The sequence below is a fragment of the Hordeum vulgare genome, chromosome 6H (genome assembly GCF_904849725.1).
Source record: "Hordeum vulgare subsp. vulgare chromosome 6H, MorexV3_pseudomolecules_assembly, whole genome shotgun sequence".
Classification (NCBI taxonomy): Eukaryota; Viridiplantae; Streptophyta; class Magnoliopsida; order Poales; family Poaceae; genus Hordeum; species Hordeum vulgare.
This window is the reverse complement of record NC_058523.1, coordinates 60,174,898-60,194,595: the sequence shown is the minus strand read 5'-3', so window position 1 is coordinate 60,194,595 and position 19,698 is coordinate 60,174,898. Positions and strand designations below refer to the sequence as shown.

The 19,698-nt window shown below is 41.8% G+C and overlaps 1 protein-coding gene across 1 annotated transcript; it reads left to right on the top strand.

Moving 5' to 3' along the window:
* The first annotated feature begins 17,557 nt into the window (after positions 1-17,557).
* LOC123405084 lies at positions 17,558-18,986 on the top strand. Its single transcript, XM_045098926.1, has 2 exons — positions 17,558-17,926; positions 18,834-18,986. The coding sequence occupies exons 1-2, from the start codon at positions 17,591-17,593 to the stop codon at positions 18,984-18,986; spliced, it is 489 nt and encodes a 162-aa protein (XP_044954861.1). The 5' UTR covers positions 17,558-17,590.
* Positions 18,987-19,698: the final 712 nt, after the last annotated feature.

Here is a 19,698-nt window from a genome sequence, read left to right as displayed (position 1 = left end):
CAGTTTGTAGTTGATGTTAGTTGGGTTACTTGGTGAAAGACATAATGTTCACATCCCTAATCATTATTGTTACACCTCTGATGTTGAACGTGCTGATGAGGTGTGAGTAGTTACTAATGTTCCTGAGGATATTGTAGAAGTCTGGTTATAAGTAATTATATAAAGTTGGTATTCATTCGATATTTTGATGATATGTATGTTGTTACTTCCTTTAGTGGTGTCATGTGAATGTCGACTGCATGACACTTCACCATATTATGGGCCTAAGGGAAGTCATTGTGGAGTAACAAGTAGATGATGGGTTGCGAGAATGACAGAAACTTAATCCCCAGTTTATGTGTTGCTTCATAAGTGGCTGATTTGGATCCACATGTTCCATGCTATGGTTAGATGTATCTTAATTCTTCTTTCGTAGTTGAGGATGCTTGCGAGCGGGGTTAATCATAAGTACTTTGTTTGTTCAAGTAAAAACAACACCTTAGCGCCGGTCCACCCACATATCATATTATCAAAGTAGAAAATGTTAATCAACTCAATACGATGAGCATGACTAGACATATATTCTCATGTGTCCTCGGGAGCACTTGCTTTATATTAGAGTACTTTCAAGTATGTCCTTTTCTATAAAAAGGATTGGGCTACCATGCCGCACCTTTACTACTATTGTTACTTTTCACTTGTTACGAATTACCTTGCTGGAACTTTGCTAATATTGTTAATTGTCACTTGTTTCAAATTACCTAGCTACAAAACTATCTATCAATGTTACATACAACACTTGCACAGAATACCTTGCTGAAAACTGCTTATCATTTCCTTTTGCTCTTCGTTGGGTTCGACACTCTTACTTATCGAAAGGACTATGATTGATCCCCTATACTTGTGGGTCATAAAGACTCTTTTGTGCTGTCATTGCCGGGGAGTGAAGCGCCTTTGGTAAGTACAAATTGGTAAGGGGACATTTTCGGTACGTGCTGAAATTTACTGTTGGTTATCACTATGAACGGTCACCCTTTGAGTGGCTTGTTTGGGGCATCTTTGCCTCGAATGGAAGTTGATTTAATTATCCCTCAACCTGCTGAACCTACTGAAAATATTTATTTTGATATTCCTTCAGGTATGGTAGAGAAACTGTTGGCTAATCCTTATAATGGTTCAACTCAACCTGATTATCATTTAACATATGTCGATGAGATTTGTGGATTGTTTAAGCTTTCAGGTTTACTCGGAGACAAGGTCAAGAAGAAAATTTTCCCTTTATTTTGGAGGAAAAATAATCGTTGTGATACAGGCTATTGGATAATATTGGATCATGGGATTGGAATCACTTGAAATTGGAATTTCATCATAAGTTTTATCCTATGCATTTGATTCATCATTATCAGAATTTTATTTATAATTGTTGGCCTCATGAAGGAGAAAGCATTGCTCAAGCTTGTGGTAGGCTTAAATCTATGATGCACACTTGCCCCAATCATGATCTCTCAAAACAATTGATCAAACAAAACTTTTATTCTCGGCTTTCTCATGATGATCAAACATTGCTCGACGCTTGTGCGGTTGGTTCCTATATGAAAGAGACTATTGAATTAACATGGAATATTCTAGAAAACATTAAACGCAATTCTAAAGATTGTGAACTCTATAGAGGTAAGGCATCAGGTACAAAATTTAATTTTGATTGTGTTAAATCTTTAATGCAGACTTCTCCTTTTCATGAGTTTAGCAATAAATATAGTCTTGATCGTGAGATAGTAGCTACCCTCTGTGAAACATTTGCCACTTACATAGAACTCCCTAAGGATAAGTGGTTTAAATGCCATCCTCCTACCAAAAGATTACAAGATGAACTTTTTGAAATAAAGAAGGAGGAAATAATTATTAACCATGTAGATCCAGTTGTTCCTACTACTTACATTGAGAAACCCCCTTTTCCTGTTAAGATTAGAGAGCATGCTAGGGCTGCAATAGTGGTTAATAGAAGTCATGTTAGGACACCCAAACCTTCCGAGCAAATAAATGTTGAGCCTAAGGTTTCCATGGTTAAAGAGCTCTTAGCTGATAACATTGATGGGCAAGTTATTTACCTCTATGATGAAGCTGCTAGAATTGCAAAGCATGTTACAAGTAAATAGGACAAACTTGATAAAAAGAAACCAATTGTAGGCACCTGTTATCTCGATTAAGATTGGAGAACATTGTTACCATGGTCTCTGTGATTTAGGTGCTAGCATTAATGCTATACATTTTACATTATATAAATAAATGATGCATGATATAGCACCCGCTTCGATTGAAGACATAGATGTTACTATTAAACTTGCAAACCGAGATACTATATCCCCACTTGGGATTGTTAGAGACGTTGAAGTATTATGTGGAAAAGAAAAATATCCCGCCGATTTCTTAGTACTTGGTTCAAAACAAGATAAATTTTGCCACACAATATTTGGCAGACCTTTCTTGAATACTATTAATGCTGAAAATAATTGTGCCACCGAGAAGGTTAAAGTTACCTTCGGTGGTATATCACATGAGTTCAATTTTTCGTAGTTTGGTAAACAATCGCATGAAAAGTAATTGCCTAATAAAGATGAAATGCTTGGTCTTGCCTCAATTGTTGTGCCTCCTATAGACCCATTAGAACAGTGTCTGCTAGACCATCAGAATGATATGCACTTAAATGAAAGAAATGAATTAGATATGATATTTATTGATGAGCAACCTATTCTTAAGCACAACTTACCATTTAAAATTTTAGGTGGTCCCTGTGTTTGAGCATGTGTTTGAGTTCAAATCTTTACCTGATAGTTTGAAATATGCTTATCTTGATGACAAGAAGATATATCCTCGTATTATTAGTGCTAACCTTTCAGAGCATGAAGAAAGGAGATTACCCAAAACCTCAAAGAAGCACAGGGCTTCTATTGGCTATACAATTGATGATCTTAAACACAAGAACTGAAATACTAAAACTTCTCGAAGCATGTATAATTTACCCTATTGCTGATAGTAGATGGGTAAGTCATGTTCATTGTGTTCCCAAGAAAGGTAGTATAACTGTTGTTCCCAACGATAAAAATGAACTCATTACACAAAGGATAGTAATTGGTTATAGGATGGTGATTGATTTTAGGAAATAGAATAAAGCTACTAGGAAAGATCACTACCCTTTTCCTTTTATTGATCGAATGTTAGAAAGATTATCTAAGCAGACATACGTTTCCTTTCAAATACCTATGTCAAAAGAGGACCAAGATAAAACTACCTTCACATGCCCTTTTGGAACTTATGCTTATAGGCGTATGCCTTTTGGTCCATGCAATGCACCTGCTACCTTTCAAAGATGTATGGCTGCTATATTCTCTTACTTTTGTGAAAAGATTGTTGAGGTCTTCGTGGATGTTTTTTTTCATTTATGGGACTTCCTTTGATGATTGCTTGAACAGCCTTGATCGAGTTTTGCAGAGATGTGAAGAAACTAATCTTGTCTTGAATTGGGAGAAGTGCTTACTTTATGGTGAATGAAGGTATCATGATTGTGCATAAAATCTCCAAAGGAGGTATTGAGGTGGATAACGCCAAAGTTGATGCAATAGAGAAAATGCCTTGCCCAAAAGATATCAAAGGTATAAGAAGTTTCCTTGGTCATTGATACGTCCATTTTGCATCATGCTTTTATGTTGATATTTATCGCTTTATGGGTTGTTATTACACTTTACGGTACAATACTTATGCCTTTTCTCTCTTATTTTATAAGGTTTACATGAAGAGGGAGAATGCCGGCAGCTGGAATTCTGGTCTGAAAAGGAGCAAGTTTGAGATACCTATTCTGCGCAACTCCAAAAGCCGTGAAAATCAACGAGGAATTATTTTGGATTTTATGAAAAATACTAGGCGGAAGAAGTACACGAGGGGAGCCCCCAGGAGGCCACAAGCCTGCCAAGCCCGGCCTACCCCCCTGGCCGGGCCTGGGTGGCTTGTGGGCCCCCTGTTGCGCCTCTAGCGCTCATCTTTTGCAATATGGCGGGTTTCATTCCAGAAAAAATCAGAAGGAGGCTTTCGGGAGGAATCGCCACGGCCACGAGAAGAACTTGAGCAGAACCAATCTAGAGTTCCGGCAGGGCCGTCGTGCCGGGGAAATTTCCCTCCCGGAGGGGGAATTCGTCGCCATCTTCATCACCAACACTCCTCTCATCGGAGGGACTCATCCCCATCAACATCTTCATCAACACCATCTCATCTCCAAACCCTAGTTCATCTCTTGTAACCAATCTCCGTCTCGCGACTCCGACTGGTACTTGTAAGGTTGCTAGTACTGTTAATTACTCTTTGTAGTTAATGCTAGTTGGATTACGCGGTGGAAGATTATATGTTGAGATCTTTGATTCTATTCAATACCTCTCTGGTCATGAACATAAGTATGCTTTGTGAGTAGTCACTTTTGTTCCTGAGGACATGGGATAAGTCTTGCTATAAGTAGTCATGTGAATTTGGTATTCGTTAGGTATTTTGATGCGTTGTATGTTGTTTTTCCTCTAGTGGTGTTATGTGAACGTCGACTACATAACACTTCACCATTATTTGTGCCTAGAGGAGGGCATTGCGAAGTAATAATTAGATGATGGGTTGCTAGAGTGACAGAAGCTTAAACCCTCGTTTATCGTTGCTTCGTAAGGGTCTGATTTGGATCCACTAGTTTAATGCTATGGTTAGACTTTGTCTTAATTCTTCTTTCGTAGTTGCGGATGCTTGCGAGAGGGGTTAATCATTAGTGGGATGCTTGTCCAAGTAAGGGCAGCACCCAAGCACTGGTCCACCCACATATCAAACTATCAAAGTAGCGAACGCGAATCATATGAACTTGATGAAAACTAGCTTGAAAAAAATCCCCATGTGTCCTCGGGAGCGCTTTACCTCATATAAGAGTTTGTCCAGGCTTGTACCTTGCTACAAAAGGGATAGGGCCATCTTGCTGCACCTTTGTTACTATTGTTACTTGCTACTCGCTATGAATTATCCTATCACAGAACCATCTGTTACCGATAACTTCAGTGCTTGCAGAGAATACCTTGCTGAAGACCACTTGTCAGTTCCTTCTGCTCCTCGTTGGCTTCGATACTCTTATTTATCTAAAGTACTACAATAGATCGCCTACACTTGTGGGTCATCAAGACTCTTTTCTGGCGCCGTTGCCGGGGAGTGAAGCGCCTTTGGTAACTGGAATTTGGTAAGCAAACATTTATATAGTATGCTGAAATTTATTGTCACTTGTTACTATGGAAACTAATCCTTTGAGGAGCTTGTTCGGGTATCTTCACCTCGAATGGAAGCACAAGGAGTTTCTCCTCAACCTACTGCACCTACTGAAAATATTTGTTATGAAATTCCTTCGGGTATGCTAGAGAAACTGTTGGCTAATCCTTTTTGAGGAGATGGAACATCACATCCAGACTTGCATCTAATCTATGTAGATGAAATTTTTGGTTTATTTACGCTTGCAGGTTTGCCCGAGGATGAGGTCAAGAAGAAGGTCTTTCCCTTATCTTTGAGGGATAAAGCATTAACATGGTATAGGCTATGTGATGATACTGGATCATGGAACTACAACCGATTGAAATTGGAATTTCATCAAAAGTTTTTTCCTATGCATCTAGTACATCGTGATCGGAATTATATTCATAATTTTTGACCTCGTGATAGGGAAAGCATCGCTCAAGCTTGGGGGAGGCATAAGTCAATGTTATATTCATGCCCCAACCATGAGCTCTCGAGAGAAATTATTATTCAGAACTTCTATGCTCGGCTTTCTCATGATAATCGCACCATGCTTGACACTTCTTGTACCTCTTCTTTTATGAAGAGAGATATTGACTTCGAATGGAATTTATTGGAAAGAATTAAACGCAACTCTGAAGATTGGGAGTTTGATGAAGGTAATGAGTCAGGTATGAATCTTAAGTTCGATTGCGTTAAATCCTTCGTTGAAACAAATACTTTTTGTGAGTTCAGCGCTAAACATGGACTTGACTCTGAGATAGTAGCTTCATTATGTGAATCATTTGCTGCTCATATTAATCTCCCTAAAGATAAGTGGTTTAAATATCATCAATAGAATTCAATGTAGTTAAACCAAATCCAGTTGAAGAGAAAGTCATTGCTTATAATGATCCTATTGTTCCTAGTGCTTACATTGAGAAACCACCTTTCCCTGTTATAATAAAGGATCATTCTAAAGCTTCAACTGTGATACGTAGGGGCTACATTAGAACACCTACACCCCGTGAGAAAATTAGAGATGAAACTAGCGTTGCTATTATCAAAGATCTCCTGTCCGACAATGTTGATGGGCATGATATTCACTTCTGTGAAGATGCTGCTAGAATTGCTAAACCTCATACTAGAGACAAACATAGGCCTGTTGTTGGCATGCATGTTGTTTCTCTTATGATAGGAGATCATTGTTATCATGGTTTATGTCACGTGGGTGCTAGTGTTAGTGCAATACCTCAATCTTTATATGATGAAATTAAAGAGGAGATTGCACCTGTCGAGATGCAACCTATTGATGTTACTATTCATCTTGCCAATAGAGATACTATCTTCCCTTTGGGAATTTTTAGAGATGTTGAAGTCTTGTGTGGTAAAACTAAGTATCCTGCTGATTTTCTCGTTCTTGCTACCACACAAGATAGCTTTTGTCCCATCATATTTGGCAGACCTTTCCTCAATACTGTCAATGCTCATATTGATTGTGAGAAGCAAACTGTCACTGTTGGTTTTGAAGGTGTGTCACATGAATTCAATTTTCCAAGTTTGGTAGACAACCTCGTGAAAAAGAATTGTCTAGTAAGGATGAAATGATTGCCCTAGCTTCTATTGTTGTGCCTCCTACTGATCCTTTAGAGCAATACTTGCTTGAGCAATAAAATGTATGCATATGGATGAGAGGAACGAGATAGATAGAGTTATCTTTGAACAACATCCTATCCTTAAGAATAATTTGCCTGTTGAGCTGCTTGGAGATCCACCCCCACCAAAGGGTGATCCTGTGTTTGAGCTTAAACAGTTACCTGATACTCTTAAGTATTCTTATCTTTATGAGAAAGATATATATCCTGTTATTATTAGTGCTAGCCTTTCAGAGCATGAAGAAAAGAAATTATTGAAAACTCCGAGGAAGCACCGTGCTGCTATTGGATATACTCTTGATGATCTTAAGGGCATTAGTCCCACTCTATGCCAACACAAAATTAAAACCGATTCTGATTCCAAACCAGTTGCTGATCATCAACGGAGATTAAATCCTAAGATGAAAGAGGTAGTAAGAAAAGAAATACTAAAGCTCCTGGAAGTAGGTATTATCTATCCTGTTGCTGATAGTGATTGGGTATGTCTGGTGCATTGCATCCCTAAGAAGGGAGGCATTACCGTTGTCCCTAATGATAAAGATGAATTGGTCCCACTGAGGATTATTACTGGCTATAGGATGGTAATTGATTTTAGGAAATTGAATAAAGCCACCAGGAAAGATCATTACCCTTTGCCTTTTATTGACCAAATGCTAGAAAGATTATCTAAACACACCCACTTCTGCTTTCTAGACGGTTATTCTGGTTTCTCCCAAATACCTGTTGCGCAATCTGATTATTAGAGAAAACCACTTTTACCTGCCCTTTCGGTAAATTTGCTTACAGATGTATGCCTTTTGGCTTATGTAATGCAGCTGCTACCTTTCAAAGATGTATGATGGCTATATTCTCTGACTTTTGTAAAAAGATTGTTGAGGTTTTCATGGATGACTTTTCCGTTTACGGGTCTTCTTTTGATGATTGCCTCAGCAACCTTGATTGAATTTTGCAGAGATGTAAAGATACCAACCTTGTCTTGAATTGGGAGAAGTGTCACCTTATGGTTAATGAAGGCATCATCTTAGGACATAAAATTTCTGAAAGAGGTATTGAAGTTGATAAGGCTAAGGTTGATGCGATCGAGAAAATGCCATGCCCTACAGACATCAAAGGTATAAGAAGTTTCCTTGGTAATGCTGGTTTGTATAGAAGGTTCATTAAGGACTTTTCTAAGATTTCTAGGCCTCTTATCAATCTCTTGCAAAAGGATATTCCTTTTTTTTCACGATGATTGTGAGGAAGCCTTCAAAATACTTAGGAAGGCCTTGATAACTACCCCTATTGTTCGACCACCTGATTGGAGCTTACCTTTTGAAATTATGTGCGATGCTAGTGATTATGCTGTTTGTGCTGTTCTATGACAAAAAGTTGATAAGAAATTGAATGTTATTCATTATGCTAGTAAAATTCTAGACAGTGCCCAAAGAAACTATGCTACTACTGAAAAGAAATTTTTAGCTGTCGTGTTTGCATGTGAAAAGTTCAGGTCTTACATTGTTGATTCCAAGGTGACTATTCACACTGATCATGCTGCTATGAAGTATCTCATAGAAAAGAAAGATGCTAAACCTAGACTTATCAGATGGTTTCTCTTGCTACAAGAATTTGATTTTGCATTTCATTGATAGGAAATGTGCTAAGAACCCCATAGCAGATAACTTGTCTAGGATGGAGAATGTTCTTGATGACCCACAACCTATTGATGATAGCTTTCCTGATGAGCAACTGAATGTCATCAATGCTTCACATAGTACACCGTGGTATCTTGATTATGCAAATTACATTGTTGCCAAATATATACCACCTAGTTTTACATACTAGCAAAAGAAGAAATTCTTCTTCGATTTGAGACATTACTTTTTGGATGATCGTCACATTTATAAAGAAGGAGTAGATGGTGTTATTAGACGTTGTGTACCAGAGCATGAACAGGGACATATGCTACAGAAGTGTCACTCCGAGGCTTACGGAGGACACCATGCGGGAGATAGAACTGCACACATGGTATTGCAATCCGGTTTCCTTTGGCCTACTCTCTTCAAGGATGCCCGTAAGTTTGTGGTGTCTTGTGATGAATGTCAAAGAATAGGTAATATCAGTAAACGTCAGGAAATGCCCATGAATTTGATGTTTGGGGTTTTGATTATATGGGACCTTTTCCAAAGTCCAACGGATATACTCATATCCTAGTTTCTATTGATTACGTTACTAAGTGGGTAGAAGGTATACCAACTAGTAGTGCGGATCATAACACCTTGATACGTCTCCAACGTATCTATAATTTTTGATGGTTCCATGCTATTATCTTGTCAAACTTTCGATGTTTTGTATGCCTTTTATATCTTTTTTGGGACTAACTTATTAACTCAGTGCCAAGTGCCAGTTCCTGATTTTTCCGTGTTTTTGACCCTTTTCACAATAGAATATTAAACGGAGTCCAAACGGAATAAAACCTCCGAAAAGATTTTTTCCGGAACAGAAGATACGTAGGGAGCGTGAGAAACAAGGCAGAGGCCACCAGGGAGGCCACAAGCCCCCTAGGCGCGGCCAGGAGGGCCCGCGCCTAACAGGCTTGTGGCCCCCTGTGGCTCGTCTACCCTCCTTCTTCCGCCTATAAATCCCCGAAAAATCGAAAACCACGGGAGAGATCCACGAAAATACTTTTCCGTCGCCGCAAGCTTTTGTCTCCGCAAGATCCCATCTGGGGCATGTTCTGGTGCCCTGCCGGAGGGGGGATTCGGATACGGAGGGCTTTCTTCATCAACACCATTGCCTGTCCGATGATGCGTTAGTAGTTCACCATATACCTTCGAGTCCATAGCTAGTAGCTAGATGGCTTCTTCTCTCTCTTGGATCTTCAATACAAAGTTCTCCATGATCTTCATGGAGATCTATCCTATGTAACCTTCTTTTGCGGTGAGTTTGTTGAGATCCAATGAATTGTGGATTTATGATCAGATTATCTATGAATCTTATTTGAGTTTCTTCTGATGTCTTATATGCATGATTTCATATCCTTGTAATTCTCTTTGAGTTGTTGGTTTTGTTTGTCCAACTTGATCTATGATTCTTGCAATGGGAGAAGTGCTTGGTTTTGGGTTCATACCGTGCAGTGACCTCACCTTGGTTGTTGCCATCAAGGGTAAAAAGATGGGGTTTATATCTATTGCATGAATTTATACCTCTACATCACGTCATCTTGCTTAAGGTGTTACTCTGTTCGTCATGAACTCAATACACTAGATGCATGCTAGATAGCGGTCGATGTGTGGAGTTATAGTAGTAGATGCAGAAAGTATCGGTCTACTTGTCTCGGACGTGATGCCTATATGTATGATCATTGCCTTAGATATCGTCATGACTTTGCGTAGTTCTATCAATTGCTCGACAGTAATTCGTTCACCCACTGTAATATTTGCTATCTTGAGACAAGCCTCTAGTGAACACTATGGCCCCCGGGTCCAGGTCACATCATATTTTCAGCCTTACACTTTTACTTTCCTGCACTTTCCGCCTTGAGATCTCACCTTGCAATCAATTTTTAAGGGATTGACAACCCCTTTGTAGCATTGGTTGCAAGTTTGCTGTTTTTGCGCAGGTACATTTGTGCTTCGTCCTTGATACTCCTACTGGATTGATACCTTCGTTCTCAAACTGAGAGAAATACTTACTTCTACTATGCTGCATCACCCTTTCCTCTTCAAGGGAAAAAACCAACGCAAGCTCAAGAGGTAGCAAGAAGAATTTCTGGCGCCGTTCCCGGGGAGCATTAAGTGAAGCTCATCCAAGTAAGTGTCGCAAACTCATCTCTTGCATTTACTTTTTTGCCTCTCGTTTTCCTCTCCCCTACTTCTGAAAAACAAAAATTTACAAAAAAAATTGCCTTTTTCGTTCGCCCTTTTCTTTCGCTTGCTTTCTGTTCGCTTGTGTGCTTGTCTGCTTGCTGAAGTCACCATGACTGAAAACACCAAACTTTGTGACTTCTCGAGTACTAATAATAATGATTTTATTAGTACTCCGATTTCTCCCACCACTAGTGCGGAACATATGAAATCAATGTTGCTTTGCTGAATCTTGTTATGAAAGAGCAATTCTCCGGCCTTCCTATTGAAGATGCCACATCCCATCTTAATACCTTCATTGAGCTTTGCGATATGTAAAAGAACAAAGATGTGGATAATGATGTGATTAAATCGAGCAAAAACTTGGTTTTCATCTTTGCCCCAAAATAGTATTGATTCTTGGAACAAGTGCAAAGATGCCTATATATCCAAGTATTTTCTGCCGGCTAAGATTATCTCTCTCTGTAATGATATCATGAATTTTAAGCAACTTGATCATGAACATGTTGCACAATCTTGGGAGAGAATGAAATCGATGATTAGAAATTATCCCGCTAATGGCTTGAGTCTTTGGATGATTATACAAATCTTCTACGCTGGTTTGAATTTTGCTTCTAGAAATATCTTGGACTCCGCCTCCGGTGGAACGTTCATGGAAATCACATTAGGAGAATCCACAATACTCCTGGACAATATCATGACAAACTATTCTCAGTGGCACACTGAAAGGTCACCTACTAGTAAGAAGCTACACGCTATAGAAGAAATTAACTCGTTGAGTGCTAAGATGGATGAGTTAATGAAATTGTTTGCTAGTAAAGGTGCACTTTTAGATCCAAATGATATACCCTTGTCTTCCTTGATTGAGAGTAGTAACGAAAGCTTGGACGTTAATTTTGTTGGTAGGAATTTTGGCAACAACAATGCTTTTAGAGGAAACTATATTCCTGGGCCTTTTCCTAGTAATCCCTCTAATAACGTTGGCAACTCCTACAAAAATGCTCATGGAAATTACAATAAATTACCCTTTGATCTAGAGAGTAATATCAAAGAGTTTATCAACTCACAGAAGATTTTCAATGCGTCCATAGAGGAAAAACTACTCAAAATTGATGATTTGGCTAGGAGCGTTGATAGAATGTCTCCTGATATTGATGCTTTAAAAGCTAGATGTTCTTGTCCCAAAATCAACATCGATGAAACTTTGAAAGCTATGCATGTTTCCATGAATGAGAGTAAAGAACCGCCCAAATTCGTGCTAGACATGAATGTCTTAAAAAGGCGTGTTCTCGTGATGAGAATCACGAAGATCTTAAAGTGCTTGGTGTGACTCCCATTGAATCCTTTTCTTCTAGTGCCAAACCTAATGATGATGGGGCTGGGTATGAATCCACCTTCATTGAAAAACAACCCAATGATTCGGAGTCTATCTATCTTGATGCTAAAAGCATTGAAAGTGGAGTAGAAGATATCAAAACGTTGAGTAGTAATGAAACTACTACTTTGGATTTCAAGGAATTTTATTATGATAGTTGTTCCTTGATTGAATGCATTTCCTTGACGCAATCCATGCTAAACTCTCCACACGCTTATAGCCAAAACAGGGCCTTTACCGATCATGTCGTCGATGCTATGATGAAATCTCGTGAAGATAAACTCGAATTGGAAGCTTCTGTTCCTAGAAAACTTCATGATGAGTGGTAACCTACTATCAAAATCAAGATCAAAAACTATGAATGCAATGCTTTGTGTGATTTGGGTGCTAGTGTTTTCGCGATTCCAAAGTCTTTATGTGATGTTCTAGGCTTTAATAAGATTGATGAGTGCTCTCTTAATTTGCATCTTGCTGATTCTACTGTTAAGAAACCCATGGGAAGGATCAATGATGTTCTCATTATTGCAAATAGGAACTATGTACCCGTGGATTTCATTGTGCTTGATATTGATTGCAATCCTAAATGACATATCATTCTTGGTAGACCTTTCCTAAGGACTATTGGTGTTGTCATCGATATGAAGGAAGGGAATATTACACTACTAGGAAAAGGGCTATAGATGATATAGATACTAATGGCGCACCACACAAGCAGTGCGCCACTACTATATAGTAGTGGCGCACCATGTGAGGTGTGCCATTAGTGTGATGGACACTAATGGCGCACCACACACTCGGTGCGCCACTACTATATTTTTTTTATTTTTTATTTTTTTTTGCAAAACTACTAAGGTGCGCCATGAGTAACCAGGGTTACTAATGGCGCATCTGTTAGTAGTGCGCCACTACTATAATTTTTTTTGGTTTTTTATACAAACTACTAATGGCGCACCACAGCTAGTGCGCGATTAGTAACCAGTGTTACCAATGGCGCATCTGTTGGTGGTGCGCCACTACTATTTTTTTTGCAGAACTACTAATAGCGCACCAGAGGAGGTGCGCCATTAGTAACCAGGGTTACTAATGGCGCATATGTACATGGTGCGCCATTAGTAACCTGGGACCAGCTAGATATTTTGGACAACCACCTACCACACTCACTTTCCCCACTTTCATTCTCTCCACCTCCTCCTCCAAGCTTGTCTCGGGTGCCTCCTCCTCCTCACCTCATTTGCATCGTAGATTCACCCAAATTAAGTGGTTAAATTACCTTTTTTTGATAGGTAAGTAAGGGGAAAACTTTTATGTTGTAGATCTACTTTTTTCTCCCTCCAACAACGTGCACATGCACTTTTTATGGCCTAGCTAGATCTACGTATGTTTGTGGTGTTGCATATGTTTGTGGTGTTGCATATATGTTTGTGTTTGCAGGTACCGGTATTTGAAATGCGATAGTTGCCAATATTTTCCCGGAATGTTGATTCATTTCCGTTTCGGCGAGAATTTGGCACTATGCATTCTTTTTTGCCCTATTTTTAGGCAAAGTCATGCCAAATTTTATTTTGGTTCTAAAACATCGTTTTGCTCTACCCCGCAGGCGACCATGGTCCGCACGATGACCGAACGCATCGTGAATAGGTTTTTGAGCTCCGCGAAGGCCGAGATGCTTCAAAAGAACGAGACGGAGATAAGATGTCCGTGTCGAAGATGCAAGCTGAAGAGCCTTATGGTCCCGGATTCCGTAAAGGTGCGGGACCACCTGCTCTTGCGTGGTTTCATGGATGGCTATCGGTGGCAAGGTGATGAAGATGATTATGAAGTCGTCCATGGGGGCCGGGAAAGAAATGAGGAAGGGCATGAGCAAGACAACCGCGGCGAGGGCGGGCGAGAAGACGAAGAATCTCCAGGACACAGTCATCATGTAGAAGATGCCGGACATGATGATGAGGATGATGCCGGAGCAGACGAAGGGCATGATCATGAAGATGAAGATGCCGGAGCAGACGATGATGTACCATGGATGGCCTGGGTGCAGGACCCTCATATTCAAGAGTTGCTTCTCAAGCAGACGGATAACGCAAGAGCTGCCGCCCGAGAGAAAGCCAAGCTGGATCAACTGGAGATAGACGCGGTTACTCCATTGTATGAAGGATGCAGGCCCGAGGATACCCGCGTGAAAGTAACGCTCATGGCTCTGGAGATGAAGGTAAAACACAAAATGACCGACGCATGCTTCGACGAGAACATGTTATTCTGGCACGAACGTCTTCCCAAGGGGAACAAGTGCCTGACCAGTTTCGAGGAGGCGAAGAAAATCGTGTGTCCTCTGGATTTACCGCACGTGAAATACCATGTGTGCATGAACAATTGCATCATTTATCTGGATGAGCACGCGGAGTCTACCATATGTCCGGTGTGCAGCGTCAGTCGATACAAGAAGAGGAACAAAGCTCCTCGAAAAGTGGTGTGGTACTTTCCGATCAATCCTCGTCTGCAACGGTATTTCGCGGACCCTAAGGTAGCAAAGCTCCCGCGTTGGCACGCGGATAGGGAGGAGAAAAAGAGAGAAGATCACGGAAATGATCCGGAGATAAATAAAAAAGACAAGATGCTGAGTCACCCTAAGGATGCCAGCAAGTGGCGAGCGTTGAACCATGAATACCCAGAATTTGGGGACGATCCAAGGAACATCGTGCTGGGCGCGAGCACCGATGGAGTCAATCCGTTTGACAGCCAGAGAAGCACACATAGCACCTGGCCTGTGTTTGTGTGGATGTACAACCTTCCCCCCTGGTTGTGCATGAAGAGGAAGTACATTCACATGAGTATGCTAATTGAACGGCCGAAACAACCAGGGAACGACATCAATCTATATCTGGGGCTGCTGAAAGAGGAGCTAGACACGCTGTGGAAAACGCCAGCCAATACGTGGGACGCCGCAGAGAAAGAATATTTCCCTATGAGAGCCGCACTGCTCACGACGGTGCACGACTATCTCGGTTACGGATATGTCGCGGGGCAGGTGGTCCACGGATTTTCTGGATGCGTCAGGTGCATGGATGACACAATGTATCACGAGCTAGATAGAGATCCTGGGTCTTCAAAAACCGTGTTCATGGGACATCGAAGGTGGCTTTGCGACGATGACTCATGGAGAAAACACAAGGATCTGTTCGATGGTGAAACCAGACCCCGAAGACGCCGCCTTATGAGGAACGGCGAGGAAATATACGAGCTGTTGAAAAATTTGAAAGAGTGCCCACCACTGGGAAAGGCGCCAGAGCCGGGAAAGAAGCGAAAGGTGCCAGAGCCGCTGCTGAAGGTATGGAAAACGAGGTCTGTTTTCTGGGACTTGCTGTACTGGAAGATCCTCCGTGTGCCTCAGAGGCTTGATGTCATGCATATCACGAAGAACGTGTGCGAGAGTCTGCTTGGTACCCTGCTCAACATTCCAGAGAGGACCAAAGATGGACCGAAAGCAAGGGCAAACTTGAGATCAATGGGCATCAGGGAGGAGCTTCACGCTAATAATAATGATGATGATGATGATGATGATGATGAGGTGAAGGAGGACACGGAAAGTCGTCGCAAAGACAAAAAGTCCAAGAAGACCGGAAATGACTTCCCTCCCGCGTGCTTCACTCTAAGTCAGGAGGAGATCGATCAGTTTTTCACTTGCCTCGTAGGAGTAAAACATCCTTACGGTTACGCGGGGAAGATAAGCAGATACCTAGACTCAGCGAAGCAAAAGTTTAGCGGGATGAAGTCTCACGACTGTCACGTGCTGATGACGCAGATACTTCCAGTTGCAATCCGTGGGATCATGGACGCGCACGTCCGTGAAACGCTATTTAGCCTATGCAACTTTTTCGACGTCATCTCTCGGAAGTCGGTTGGCGTGAGGCAACTCAGAAGGCTACAGGAAGAGATCGTGGTGATACTATGCGAGCTTGAGATGTACTTCCCGCCCGCATTCTTCGATGTTATGGTGCATCTGCTGGTCCATATCGTGGAGGATATCATCCAACTCGGGCCAACGTTCCTGCACAGCATGATGCCGTTCGAAAGGATGAATGGTGTCATCAAAGGATAGTTCGCAACATGTCACGTCCAGAGGGAAGCATAGCCAGGGGCTTTCTGACCGAAGAGTGCATCTCCTACTGCACAAATTATCTAGGCATCGAGAACCCCGTTGGTCTGCCCATCAACAGGCACCTCGGCAGGCTCGCAGGATGGGGTCACCGTGAGGGTCGCCGTGAAAAGCAAGACTTCGACAAGTACAGTGACCCGAAGATGGAACATGACGACGATGATGAAGTACCAGCATACACCACAAGAAGAAGCAGGACCACCCTACCTAAAGGACGTCCGTTCAAGAGAAGAACTCCATTTACGAAAAATAAGGGCAAGAAGATTGTGAACAAATAGCTAGCTAAGATCGATTGTATTTAAATTGTAGCCTTCATTTCTCGATTGTATTTCGACATTTTCAAATTTGATGATATTTTTTAATATTCAATATGAAAAAATATTGAATATTCATGAGGACACTCGATCTCGATCCCCCCCATCTCGATCGCTATCAGCCCTCGCAAGATCCCCCTCGCCGCGGAGCACCCCCCGCACCCTCCCCCGCTCCACCGCCGCCGCCGTCGGCATACTTACCACTGGAACACCTATTCACAAGATTCAACTCCTATTCATAGGCATCTACTTGCAAACATCAAAAAAAAAATACTAGGCACTAGATGTTGTTGTGAGGCACTAGATATTCATAGGCATCTAATTGCAAACATAAAAAAATTACTAGGCATCTACTTGCAAACATAAAAAAAAATACTAGGCACTTCTCAAACCAAGGTGCAACCAGCACAAGAAAACAATGCATAGAAAAAATACTAATATTTACTATAGATAATACTAATATTTACAATAGAAGACTATCCGTGTGTGTGGTGCACCATCGAATACAATAGAAGACTACTAGGAAAATGGCTATAGATAATATAGACACTAATGGCGCACCAGACAAGTGGTGCGCACTACTATATAGCAGTGGCGCACCATGTGCAGGTGCGCCATTAGTGTGATGGACACTAATGGCGCACCACACACACGGTGCGCCACTACTAACAATTTTTTTCTTTTTTTCCAAAAATACTAATGGCGCACCACTCACCCAGTGCGCCACTACTATAATTTACATTTTTTTGCAAAACTACTAATGGCGCACCACCAGCTGGTGCGCCATTAGTAACCAGGGTTACTAATGTCGCATTTGTAGGTGATGCGCCATTAGTACTTTTGGGGACCGACCGCAGCGGAAAGCATTCGCGTCGCTTCTCTCCACCCCCCACCCATCCTCCGCCTTTCTCTCCCCCATTCGCGTCTCACCCCACCCCACCCGCTCTTCTCCTCGCCCGTGTCGCGAAAAACCCTCGTGCCTTCCTTTCCTCCCACCCATGGCGGAGTCGTCCGAGAACGCCGCCGCGGCGCCCGCGCCCGCGCCACCTGCCGCCCCCGCCCCGGCCACGGTCCCGTCGCCGGCGCCGAAGACGTCCCCGCCCGCTAGCTCCGGGATCCCGCCGCGGTATGACCTGGACGCCAAGTGGGACGCCTGCCTCGACCTCTCCATCCGCCGCGTCGCCTACTCCTCCCTCGCCGGCGCCTTCGGGGGCCTCATCCTCTTCCATAAGCTCCCCCCACCTCCCCCTGCCCCTTCCCATTCCCGTCCGATATCACCAGAAAATCACCTCCCATCGATCGAAAGCGAAGGGTCTCTCTGCCCCCTCCTCAAGGTATGCACGCGAGCCTCCGACCCATCCCTCCGCCTTTGCCTCCTCTTCATAGATTATTATCAGGCCCTGTAGATTATTGTTCGTTCCTCTCGATTGCTGTTAGTAGTTTGGATGGATAGAACTAGATCCGTGGGTCGATGCACTATTGTTGATTGTCGATTGCTGGTCGTTCGTTTCGTCTAGGTTGAGTAGGCTCGGTTGTAGGGGAATCTCTCTCGATTATGCCTGGATTTTCGAGCAGATCTGCCGACCGCGATGCGATTTCTGGTTGTTCGGTCCATCCATCAGTTTTACTTATCCGATTCTCCTCGGTTGTTGATAAATCTTCTAGTATTCTCGTGGATTTCTGCTTTTGTACCCCTCATATTGCAACTAATAAGCCTGTTCTGTAAGGGATACATGCAACATAATCAACTCGTTTGCTCGACGCATCTACAAAGTCTTGCTTTAGGAAGCTCGTGTTGAAACGATTCAAGTATGTTTTGGTTATTTTCTCAGGATTGTGTTTATTTGTATGATAATTCTGAATTAAATTCAAGTATAGTTCTCTCTATAAACCGATCATATTATATTCTCTAAGATATATATTAGACCCTCTTGTGGTCGGTCTTATAACTGCTTGTGAGTGTAGCCTTTCGATTCTACTCTTAAATTCATCTGGGTTTGAAGATATTATCCTCCATGGCTTAACCAGCTTGTTTGGTACAACTAGATCATATATACTCCCGATTATGCTAGCCTGCTAGGAGTTGTTCCAAAATTTAACACTGTCATCAGTTTTCTCTAGGGGATTCTGAGTTACAATTTCATCCCTCTTGTGCAATCTGATTTGTGTATCGTTTGATGAACTGCAGATTTCCCTTTATCGTGCCTTACCCTTGTATGGTATGTTTGTATTTATTTACAGATGCAGATCTTTGTGAAGACCCTCACCAGCAAGACCATCACCCTCGAGGTCGAGTCCTCTGACACCATTGAAAAATTTCAAGGCCAGGATCCAAGACAAGGAGGGCATCCCACCGGACCAGCAGTGTCTCATCTTCGCTGGCAAGCAGCTTGAGGATGGATGGGCGCACTCTAGCTGACTACAACATCCAGAAGGAGTCCACCCTCCACTTGGTGGGTAGAAGTCCACATATATACGCATTCTTGAAATTCGTTGATTAATTTATTAACCAGTAAGTTCCTTCCCCCCTCCCTAACCTACATTTACGCATGCTTGTTTTGTGACACTTATTTTGGGACGGAGGGAGTATTAAATTATATCCTTCACAATACATACTATCATACTCTCATGTTCTTAAAAGACAGAAGATATGACTAGATGAGCACATGAAATGAGTCAAGAAATCACATTAAGCTTGTAGCCCATTTATGCACCATATCTGGCTTGAAACCTTTTCTAGTTAAACACCACCTTGTTCTCTATCCAACTATATGTTGTCATGCTTATCGTTTGAATGAGAAGGGTCTTCGGAAATGCAACTGGGTGGCAATTACATTGCTAAAATAACCTTAGTGCATTTTGTTGATATTAGTGAGTTCTCAATAGCTAAAATGGAGCACCACAATATGGTGTTTTGTATATTCAATTTGGGCGAACTGCAGGGAAAACAAATCTTGCTAAAATAATCATAACAAGCAAGTCTAGATGTAATTCCTGAACTTAATAGCTACATTACTCAGTCAATATGCAATGTACTGCATGCCAGCATTCATTGTGCAGTCAGGGGCGGGCCCAGTTCAATTCAAGGGTATTCAGTTGAATACCC

Bases quoted from the DNA above. Each gene is read 5' to 3' on its own strand.
- LOC123405084 (XM_045098926.1), top strand. From the start codon at position 17,591: ATGGCGGAGTCGTCCGAGAACGCCGCCGCGGCGCCCGCGCCCGCGCCA. The intron at 17,927-18,833 runs GTATGCACGCGA...ATTTATTTACAG, and splicing joins CTCTCTGCCCCCTCCTCAAG to ATGCAGATCTTTGTGAAGAC.